The sequence below is a fragment of the Puma concolor genome, chromosome A1 (assembly GCF_028749965.1).
Source record: "Puma concolor isolate L17-30 chromosome A1, mPumCon1.1.hap2, whole genome shotgun sequence".
Taxonomy (NCBI): Eukaryota; Metazoa; Chordata; class Mammalia; order Carnivora; family Felidae; genus Puma; species Puma concolor.
The window spans coordinates 83843570-83856025 of NC_141667.1; the positions used below are offsets into that span (position 1 = coordinate 83843570).

Sequence of the window (12456 nt, forward strand, 5' to 3'; positions counted from 1 at the left end):
TCATGATGAAGAATTTTTACCTTCTTTATACTGTTTCTATGTTATGCATGCCTGTGTGTGTGTAACTGTTTTAAGAAAGCTTCATATGAATGTACGTTAAAGATTACAGACTGCCTAAAGGAAAATCACATAATAGGTCTAAGAAAAACAACACAGAAGACTCACCATCACATGAAAGGGAAACATAACTTCCTAAGTCATCAGACATGTGCCGCATCACATTTTTACCCCTCTTCAGACCAAGGAAGATCCAATAATCTATTGCTGCTCCAAGAATTCCTGTGAGTAAGTAGGCTAGCTCATGTTTGAAGACCTAACATTAAGATGGGACAAATATTAGTAATGCATATTAAAATAGATGGTTTTTTTTATTAGTGTTTATTTCAAATACTTGTTGAGGCAAACTTAGCTATTTAAAATTAGAGTACGCTAACACTAAAAGGTGTTCCTGAGAACCGCAGCAAGCTAATTCCCTCTCTCCATTTTCTGCCTCTCCTTCCTCCCCCTATCCATATCTAAATCTTTATATCCATATGACAAAACCGCTAATAAAACAAAACCTCCAGTACTTATATACAGACAGCTTAGAATAAACTTTTAAAATATCATTATTCAACAGTGTCAAGTGCTTTACTATGGCAGTAATTCCATTAAAACATGGAGGAGATATCTGGCTTCTGTGGATTTCTGTTAACAGGAATACAGAGATATTAAAAAAAAAAATAGACTTAGCCATCCCTGTTTATATATAAAATTAAACTTTCCATTTCTCCATATGGCATACTCCAGAAAAAGACTTAAAAAACACAATGAATAAGAACTTTAGCAAACAAGATTGTTGTAAAGAAACAGATTGGTTAAAATTCTAATTATTAAATTGTATCAAGTTACATTACCTAATTTAGAGATGTATAGGGATCAATTCTTAAAGATGAATATTGTTCTATATTATCACTTCTAAACATTAAATTCCTATAAAAAATAAAGCAAGCATACAAACTTTAATTACAGTAAGTATGCTTTACCCTAATGTGGAAAATCTCTAATTCACAAAATATGAAGGCAAAGAGGTATAAAAATATTTTTAAACACTTTTGATTTAAAAATTAACACTTTTCCACAATGACATTAAAACTAGTTGAAATTCCTTTACTTTCGGTATTTGTTCTTTAGGTGGGTTGGATGTGTGAAAAAAAATGCCAAATTAACAGCTGGGTACAAAACATGTGAAAAGATTTTAATAAATAAATGTTATAGTATCCAAATAGATGGTAAGTGCTATGTTCCGCAACTATACTAAACCTAATATGGGGTTAAGGGCAGAGAAATCACGAACCATCAGAGACTACTGGATTTCTTTCTCCTGCCTTCAGCAGACAAGGTTCCTACAGTGTAAAATATTTCATAAGAGTACCATCATTCCTTATTATAAGAAGCTATTACTAACTTCAAAACTAAAGTTCTAGTTCTGGTTTGTTGTGCAAGCAGCACATACACCAGGCCTGCCAAAACAGTGTTTACTGAGGAAAAGCCCAGAGTCAGGGTGCTTAGGTAGGTGTGCAAGTTCCCTGTGGCTCTATCACACTGTATGGCGGTACTGCATTAAGGCAGGGCTGGACATTAGAATGTGAGAGAGAGACTATGAAGAATGGGGCCGAGGAGATTTTAAGCTGCATGGTTAGGGAAGCACTACCCTTCCTGTAATATCATCAGGAGCCTCAACACAGAACCTTGACCACAGCTCGATGCTGCCAGGTCAGGATTCATGACTGGGCATCAGCACCACCCTCTCGCCCACCCTGATTAGAGGGCTGTGTTTAAGTCTTGCAGTTGCAGCTGTGTGACCCGGGCAGCTAGCAGTAGGACTGGCTGTATCAGCAGGCGGGAAAGTACCAACTCCTCCCCTAGTACCCTGGTAGGGTCCCGAGCCATAAGCTGACCACAACTCACTCCCTTAGGCATTGAGTCTTAGCTAGTCTTCAAAGTAGTTTGCAGGAAGCCAACTCTTGACTTTGTAAAGCCAACATGGAGATAATCACTCTGAGCAAGTTTTATTTCTCAGGGTTCAACTTATCAAGAGAACATAAAACAGGACAGTGAGAATCTACATTTGAACTAAAAGTTGATCATATCGAGATCCATGCTGCAGAATGTTCCTTGCAACAAAATGTTTATCTGAATGTCAGCAATGACACTACTTAGGAAACTATCAAGAGATTGGCAAATTTTGATTTCACAAAATATTCTCCATCCCAAGAGTAGAATAAATCAGGATCACTTCAGATCCCTAGTCATAAGGCTCTGAATAGGGAAAAAGGAGGTTAGCCCACAGAGCTAAGTCTCAGGTAAAACCACAATCCAGCACTCCATCAATTTAAAAAAAGACCCCACAAAATCAACCAGTTGGGACCTTTCTCTTTCCTTACACAAATGTAAGTACACATGTACTTGGTACCACAAATTAATTTTGATAGTGCCTATTATCCAATTTACCTTGATACTACTGTTAGTAAATAGAGACAGGTAGTACTTGCAAGGAATTACTGTAGCTTCTTTGCCATGGTAAGAAAGATCTTGTTAAAATTATTCTTACCCGTGTGACATTAGCTAAGCATCCATACTACCACATATTCATTATAGTAAATTTTTATACAAAAAGACACTTTCAAATCAGGGTTTTGGACCCTTTCACGTTATATTCTTATCTATGCCACTCACCGTCACCACAGGGCCAAGATACTGCACTATGGACTGTACTCACTGTGACTTTAACAGTGTATAAATAATGCTACCAATTCTAACAGAGTGAATATATATGATTTAGAAGGAGATTAGTGAGAATATGGCAAATACATCATCAAGGGAGACAAGCTTTCCTGGAGTATTGAAATGTTTGCTAAAGCTGAAAGAACAGAAAACCCTGAGAATTAACAAACAAATGAAAGATAGACATGATCTGCACATGACATACATTTATCTTAGAATCCCCTTTCTAATGTGTTAAAGTCTATTATCAGACATTTTGTCAATACAGTTCTCTAGTGCCTCTATTGACTGCCAGTACAAGTAATCTCCATTGAATCAATCAATTTGGTGATCTTCCAAAAACCGACTACTGTATCATGTAGAACAAACTACAATCTTGGCCTTCCGACTCCCAGGTTAGGGCTTTACATAATATCCCATGGCAATAGAGGACACATGGCTCCTCTAGTACCTCTGTCAGAAAGATGCAAACATAATACACATAATGTGCCTCTTCCTGTTTAAAACACTGGCATCTGAAGCAAGAGAAAGTATGTTGCAATGGAGACTTGGCCCCTAGTCAAGACTTTGCCCTAACAAGCTGTGACACCTTGAAGAAGTTCCTTAAACTCTTTAGCCTCAATTTCCTTATTTTTAAATACAAAGTAGCTTCCAATTTCTACCTATAATAGTAGGGTTATCATTAAATAGCACTTAAAGACATCACAAAGAAAAGAAGGACTAACCACCAAGCTTAGCAAAATTTATACCTCCCTCCTAACCTTGACACAGCTCACCTCTGCTCTTTGCCAAGGAAAGCCCAAAGCTTTCTCAGATTAATGACAATGAAATTCACTGCCATTGTGTCACTCTGCAACACTTGCTGATTGACATTATGACAAAACAATATTAGCATAAACTGAGGACTTCTGTTTAGCTAATGACTTAAATTGAATGCTTCAACTCAGCAAATCAAGAAACAAATGCTTTATAGTACAGAAAATGATGTCTGTGAACATGCATGGAATTCTTGAAATTGGAAACTGCCAAAAAGATTTAATTAGTTCAAGAATGAATTCTAGCAGATAAGGTAACACATACACACAAAAACCAGTTTATATGAATTTACACAATTCAAATGTTAAATAAAATATTAATCTGTCAAGTTTAAAGTTTAATCTGTCAAGTTCTAATATTATAACCGATGCTACAACTGCAATGCTTCACAAAATGTTTAATTTATTTAAAAATCTGAACAAAAATCTTTAAGTTAAATACGGGTAAATCTGTTATTATTTACATCAGCATTTCCTGAGTAAATTTGTATCTTTGACAGTACTTTTGTAAAACTGTGAAAATGTCAGTGTTATTATTATTTTCAGTTACAAATGAGTAATTTAATCTATATAACCCAAATGGATAAAAAAGAAATGCTCCATAATAAGAAAATATTTTCTATCCCTAATGATTCTATGATCTAAAAAGTACATAAAAAGACAGACAGTAATTAATAAGAATGTTACCAGTTTTTTTTTTAATTTTTTTTTAACATTTATTTATTTTTGAGACAGAGAGAGAAAGAGCATGAATAGGGGAGGGTCAGAGAAAGAGGGAGACACAGAATCCGAAACAGGCTCCAGGCTCTGAGCTGTCAGCCCAGAGCCCGACGCAGGGCTTGAACCCACGGACCGTGAGATCATGACCTGAGCGAAGTCGGACGCTTAACCGACTGAGCCACCCAGGCGCCCCAGAATGTTATCAGTTTTATCTTAAAAGTATTACAGAAGTATTAAACTCAACTGCCGATGAAGTATCATTTTATGTTGACTAACTTATACACATGTATATAACCCTATTTTTTTTTTTAACCCTGTTTTTTTTAAATAAGACTACTCACTTGGTTATTGCCACATAATACAACTCCTTGGTCACAGAGACAAGCAATACTCGGAAATAATTCTCCCTTTTAATGCCAAATTAAAGAAAGTTTGGGGCCTTTAAAAGAATTTTCTTTTTTTAAAGCCTCAGGTACCACCTAAACAGAATTCTGAAAGACCAGTAAGGGCTTCCGTTTCTGATAACAGAGGCCTAAGTAATTCAAATATATGCTGTTAAAGAAGAAAACTAAAAATGTTGAATAAAATAGGTAAAACATCTTCTGGAAACCTATTAAGAAATTGCTAAGCCAAGATCTAGGAGAAGGTAAAAAGCCAAATGAGGCACTCAAAGCTAGATGACTTTACCCTAAGGACACTTGTTGAATCCAGAGAAAGAGCTGAGATATCAAACTGTGGTTTTTGGAGCCCAGAGGAAAAGGAGTATAAAAGCCATAGCCCAAGGCCTAATAAAAACTGTTTGTATTTGTAGCCCTGTACTTCACTTGGGATTACCCAGGAACCCTCAAACCTGGCAACAGAAATTCTCTCCAGAGGAAGATATTCTGTCTTTGTCATGTTATTGTTTTTACAAATAATTTTTCAAATGTGATTTATGGCATATAGTAAATGATAACTAGCTCATAAGAGAATATATAAAACACAAGAGAAGTTAACAGGAGAAAACAGGTAGACTTATGAAGCCTTCAGATATGCAACAGTCAGTCAAAGACTATAAATTTATTACTGCCACGTTGAAAAACGAAAGAAAACCTTGAATATTTTGTAGGCAACCAGAAACCATAAAAACATGTCATAGTAATTAGGAAGTAAAAACGTCTAAAACTGGCAAAAATACAAAACGTAAAAATGCAATAGTCATGTTTAACAACATATTAGACACTACTGAAAAGAGACTAGTGAATTAAAAATTAAATGAAAAGACACTACCTAGAATGCTTCACAATATGAAAGACCTGAAAATCTAGATGACAGGGAAAAAGCACAGATGATACATGGAGAAAGTATAGTAAGTTTAATTGGAACTAAAAAAAGTAGAGCAGGGGCGCCTGGGTGGCGCAGTCGGTTAAGCGTCCGACTTCAGCCAGGTCACGATCTCGCGGTCCGTGAGTTCGAGCCCCGCGTCAGGCTCTGGGCTGATGGCTCAGAGCCTGGAGCCTGTTTCCGATTCTGTGTCTCCCTCTCTCTCTGCCCCTCCCCTGTTCATGCTCTGTCTCTCTCTGTCCCAAAAATAAATTAAAAAAAAAAAAAAAAAAAAAAAAAAAAGTAGAGCAGAAAAAGTCAATCAGAGGAAATATGAGAAGAGAAACTATGTAAGAATTTTCCTAGAGAAAGAATAGACTTATGGCCATTTGACACCAGGATTCTCCACCTAAAACACTATGCATTATCTACACAAACAAATGGTTAAAATAAAAAAAAAGAAAGAAAGAAAAAAGCAACAAATTTACAAAGTAGATTCAGAAGTATTAATTAAGGCAATTATTAAATTTGACTTAAAAGTGACAGAGAGGAATTTAAAACAATGGGGAAAACATACTGTTTACTCTGATCTTACATGGACTCGAAAAGTAAAGTTCAGTTAACTTCACATGCCAGAAATACAGGGCTCATTTTTTTAACTATAATTTACATTAGAAATTAACAAAAAAGCACAAACAAACATATCCATTAATCATAACAAGAATATATCCATTTAGAAGTTTTAAAGCATATTAAAATGCTTCTTGAATCAAAGAATTCATAACTGACAATAAAAAACATTGGGGAAAAAAAAACACTAACAGCACACTGAAGTATTAAAACCTGTGAATAAATCTCAATCTGTAGTCAAAGGCAATTTATTTTGAGTATATTAGAAATAAGGACTAAAAAGAAAATAGATCCAAATATTCAAGATATAAAAGGAAAGAACTAAAAAAATTATGAACAGCTGAGAGACTCTTAATGACAGAGAACAGAGGGAGGTGGTGGGGCATGGGCTAGTTGGGTGATGGGTATTAAGGAGGGCACTTGTGATGAGCACTGGGTGTTATATGTAAGTTATGAATCACTGAATTCTACTGCTTAAACCAATATTGCACTGTATGTTCACTAACTATAATTTAAATAACAGCCTGAAAAAAAATTATAAGCAGAAATCAATGATATTAATACACAAAAAGCAGACAATTAAGTCCCAAAGGCAGATTATTCTCAAGAGAAGAAAGGTGATAAATGGTTATTATGCATCCAAAACATGGCACAGTATGTTGCAATGCACCTTACATATTTCAGTGCATTTAATTTTCCCAACTACCCTTCAGATAGGTAATACACTAAAATCACCGTACTTTAAATTTCTAATGACAAGCAAGATCTACTTATGAAGAAATAACTAACAACCACAAAGGTAGTTTTAAAAACAAGTAAAACTTTCTATTTGTACACACAAAAAAATGTATGGACTCAGTTTTTAAAATCATAGGTTCCGTAAGAATTGAAATTGTACAAAAGTAAAAAATCTCGAGTAAGTGAATTCAGATACCTTAGCAGTAATGATCAAAAAACTGTCCCTAGCTACTACACCCAGATGTAAGATGATGAAGAAACCAACTTCTAAGGATCTTTTACAATAAAACCTAAATGAACAGAAAACAATGATACATTTGGAGAGATTTTACTTTTATTCAAACTGTTCAAAGAATAAAGACAAAAGATGTGTAACTCAAAGATGTGCTTTTTCATAGGTCATTATTCATTTGTAAATCAATTCTACTTACATCATTAGACTTGCATTTTTCCTTGTGAGAATATATGGTCCACTCCAAAAGCATATTTACTGGTTTGGTCAAAAGCCCAGAGGCCTCATTTCCTGACCAAAAGATTTCAAGAAGAATTGCTTTTCCTGTTATTTTCAGACTCTGAGAATCTGACCAGTCATACAACCTAATGAAAATATGAATCAAAGTATATTTTTATGCCAACTTGATCACTATAGTCATTAGGCATAATATCTTTTGCCATAACACAAAATGATCTAGTGATTTCTAAATATAGAAAGGGTGTAATATATAAAGATTTTAACAAAATTATAATAAAGAGCACAATATAAAAAATGGTCATAATTCAATATAATGATCAAAAAACAAATAGTAATCTAACTGCATGTCTTAGAACATACACAAAACTTATCATGGATATTACAGATTCAATGTTAAAAAACCCAGTAGAACTTCCACTTAGGTATTCCATTACTTAAGAATTAAAAAATACATAAACCCTGAAAAATATATGAAATTTTACCTATCCAAATGTCTAAATTAGTGAAAAACAAAAATGTGAACTGAAGCCACATAAAGAACATAAAAATCTTTACTGAAAGACTATGTCTACAACCATGTTTTAAAAACAAATCTACTTTAAACTAGAAAACAAGGTGACTTTTTAGATGTACATAAATTAGAAAAATAATACATAAAACAATATAAATATAGAAAAATTTTTCTTTATGATTAAACTTACTTTTGGCTCAGATGTCGCACTTCACTTTCCACTAAATTAAAGAAAAATTTGAGCAGGGTCAGGTGGAGCACCTTACTGCCAATAATATTTTTCGAAATTTGATGACAAAAACTTTCATTGTAAAGACAAGACCTGAAGAACATGAACCCAATAATTTGTAACATACAAGCAATTTAATGAATATTCTGTGGACAAAGTATTTCTTTGAGAGAATTATTAGAAATCTAATGAAATTTGCTTCAACAAACTATAAAACTAATCAACAATATTTCATTAGTATGTTTTCTTCCTTTAAAAATTAAACCATGTCAAATATCTCATGACATTTAATTTTTAGTAATACAGATCTCATTTCTGTTTGTAAATGACTGTAATATTTAATAGCCAAATGGTACTCTATTCTTTATTTCACTGATAAAGACCAAAAAATTATGTATTTCATTAACCACTTTCAATTCAGATGATAAGCTATAGTCTCTTAGAATACTTTCTATAGTCCTCTTCTTACTCAAGATTATTTGTTGTTATTATCTAGTAAAATGAAGGTCATTTAAGGCTATTTTTTAAGTTAAAAAATTTAATATTGGGGCACCTGGGTCATTCTGTCGGCTAAGCATCTGACTCTAGATTTTGGCTCAGGTCATGATTTGGTTTGTGGGATAGAGCCTCCTGCCTCCTGTTGGGCTCTATGCTGACAGCACAGAGTCTGTTTGTGATTCTTTCTTTCCCTCTCTCTCTGCGCCCCCCCCCCCCCGCCCCTGTACTTGGGTGTGAGTGTGTTCTCTCTTAAAATAAATAAATATGCATTTTTAAAAATTTAATATTTTCTTTTCATCTACTATAGCCGTACTGTCCAACAGAACTTTCGGTGATGATGGGATATGTCCTGCTGAACACGTGAAATGTGCAACTGAAGACTTGAATTTTAATCTTAAATTTATTTATTTATTTATTTATTTTAATTTTTTTAACGTTTATTTATTATTGAGAGAGAGAGATAGAGAGAGAAAGAGCATGAGCAGGGGAGGGGCAGAGAGAGGGGGAGACACAGAATCCGAAGCAGGCTCCAGGCTCCAAGCTGTCAGCACAGAGCCCGACACGGGGCTTGAACCCACAAACTGCGAGATCATGACCTGAGCCGAAGTCAGTTGTCAACCAACAGAGCCACCCAGGCGCCCCTAATCTTAAAATTAAATATGGTCACATGTGGCTATTGGCTACTGGGTTGGACAGCAAAGTTGTATAGTTTTTTTTTTAAAGAGGGTGTGCAATTACTCAGAAGTCTAGGACTAAGAAATCCTACGTAACAATACTTATAATAATGTTCCAAATTTATTATCAATTATATAAACAATGTACTTGTAATTTTCTACCTGTCTCCACCTTTCATCTTCTTTTTGAATACCACATTGTCAGGTTAGGAGGGTCATGAATGACTGTTAAAATTTAATTTAACAATACTCAAATCTCTTCTAGAAGATGTTCTATGCCTATATAATTAGTCTATCTGAAAAGTGCCAGAGTTGGACACCATAGTATCTTTCATTTAAAAAAAAAAAAATTTAAAAAAAATTAAAAAAACCCAAAAACATATTTTAGGGAATATTTCAAATATATTTAAAAGTAGACTAATATTATCCAGCTCATCTATATGTCTACCACTTCCCTAAACACCTTCTTTCTGACTCCCAATGAACCCAATTGTTTTGAAATGAAATCTGGGTATTTGTTTATTAAAAAGTCTACTTGTAATTCCACCTCCTATTGCATCAATTAATTGATCTGAACATTTATTAAGCATTTATTACATTCCAGATATTGTATTAAGACTAAGGATAGAGATGTTTAAAACTGAGCATTTAAGTGAAGAGATGGGAAAACATTATGCAAATGGAAGCAAAAAGAAAGCTGGGGTAGCAATACTTACACCAGACAAAACAGACTTTAAAACAAAGACTGTAGCAAGAGACAAAGGACACTACATAACCAGAAGGGAATAATCCAAGAAGATGTAACAATTTTAAGTATTTATGCACCCAACATGGGAGCGTGAAAATAAATAAAGCAACTATTAACAGACATAAAGGAAGAAATCGAGAGTAATACAATAGCAGTAGGGGACTTTTAACACCCCGTTACATCACTGGATAGATCAGACAGAAAATCAACCAGGAAATAGTGCCACTGAATGACACATTGGACCAGATGGATCTAACAGATATATTCAGAACATTCCATCCAAAACCTGCAAAATACACCTTATTTTCAAATGCACACAGAACATTCTGCAGAAAAGATCACGTTAGGCTACAAAAAAATCTCAACAATTTTAAAAAGATTGAAATCATATCCCGCATCTATTCTGACCACAAAGTATGAAACTAGTAATCAACCACAAAAAAAAAAAAAATTGGAACACAAATACACAGATGCTAAATAACATGCTACTCAACAATGAATGGGTCAACCAAGAAATCAAAGAGGAAATAAAAAAATACATAGAGATGAATGAAAATAAAAATATAATGGTCCAAAATCTTTGAGATACAGCAAAAGCTGTTCTAAGAGGGAAGATTATAGCAATACAGGTCTATCTCAAGAAGAAAGAAACATCTCAAGTAAACAACTTAACCTTAAACCTAAAAAGAACAACCAAGCCTAAAGCCAACAGAAAGAAGGAAATTATAAAGATTAAAGCAGAAATAAATGAAATAGAGACTTAAAAAAAAAATCAATGAAACAAGGAGCTACTTTTTTGAAAAGGTGAACAAAATTGACAAACTAGAAACAGGACTCAAACAAATTCAGAAATGAAGGAGAGGAGAAATAACAATTTAAACCATAGAAATATAAAGGACTATGAGAGTATTATAAAAAATTATATGCCAACAAATTGGACAACATAAAAGCAACATAAATACCCAGAAACATATAACCTCACAAAATTGAATCAGGAAAAAAAAGAAAATTTGAACAGACTGATTACTAGCAATGAAAATCAGTAATCAAAAATCTCTCAACAAACAAAAGTCCAGGACCAGATGATTTCGCAGGTGAATACTACCAAACATTTAAAGACAATTTAAAACTTACTGTTTTCAAGCTATTTCAAAAAATAGAGGAGGAAAAAAAGCTTCCAAATTCATTCTGAGGCCAGCATTACCTTGATACCAAAACTGGATTAAGATCACAGAAAAAAAGAAAACTCTAGGCCAATAACTGATAAAGATGTAAAAATTCTCAACAAAATATTAGCAAATCAAATTTAACAATACATCTAAAAAACAATTCATCACGATCAAGTGGGACTTGTTCAGGGGATGCAAGAGTAGTTCAATATTCACAAATCAATCAACATGATACATCACATCAACAAGAGAAAAGATAGAAACCATATGATCATTTCAAGAGACACAGAAAAAGCAGTTGACGAAGTACAAAATCCATTCATGATACAAACCCTCAACAAAGTAGGTATTGAGGGAACATACCTCAACATACTAAAGGTCACTTATGAAAAACCTACAGCTAACATCATCCCTAATAGTGAAAAACTGAGAGCTTTCCCCCTAAAGTCAGGAACAAGACAAGGATGTCCACTATCACTACTTTTATTCAATATAATACTGGAAGTCCTAGTCACAGCAATCAGACAAGAAAAAGAAATAAAAGGCATCCAAATTGGTAAGGAAGAAGTACAACTTTCACTATTTACAGATGATGATGGGATACTATATATAGACAATGTTAGGGGTGCCTGGGTGGCTCGGTCAATTAAGCAACCAACTTTGGCTCCCGTCATAATACCACGGTTCTTGAGTTCAAGCCCTTCATCAGGCTCTGTACTGACAGCTCACAGCCTGAAGCCTGCTTCGGATTCTGTGTCTCCCTCTCTCTCTGCCCCTCCCCTGCTCACGTTCTGTCTCTCTCTTTCTCAAAAATAAATGTAAAAACGAAAAAAAGAAAAAAGAAAATGTTAAAGACTCCAACAAGAAACTATAAGAAATGATAAATGAATTCAGTCAAGTTGTAGGATACAAAATCAATATATAGAAATCTGTTTTATTTCTGTACACTAGTAGTGAAGTAGCAGAAAGAAAAAATTAGGCAACCATTCCATCCACAATTGCACCAAGAAGTATAAAATACATAGCAATAAACTCAACCAAGGAAGTGAAAGAATTGTTCTTTGAAAACTATAAAACACTGATGAGAGATACTGAAGGTGATACAAAGAAAAAGCAAGATATTCCAGGCTCATGTGCTGGGAGAACCAATATTGTTAAAATGCCCACACTATTCAAATTAATCT

At 34.1% G+C, this 12456-nt stretch overlaps 1 protein-coding gene across 3 annotated transcripts in view; it reads right to left on the reverse strand.

The window, feature by feature from the left end:
* Positions 1-12456, reverse strand: part of SLF1 (SMC5/6 complex localization factor 1) — an 84307-nt gene that overhangs the window by 27125 nt on the left and 44726 nt on the right. For all 3 annotated transcript variants that reach the window (XM_025924248.2, XM_086717873.1, XM_086717859.1), the window contains 3 exons: positions 8145-8276; positions 7403-7568; positions 166-313 (listed from right to left, as the gene is read on the reverse strand). In XM_025924248.2, coding sequence (XP_025780033.1) covers positions 166-313; positions 7403-7568; positions 8145-8276 — 446 coding nt within the window. The remainder of the gene's footprint in view (positions 1-165; positions 314-7402; positions 7569-8144; positions 8277-12456) is intronic.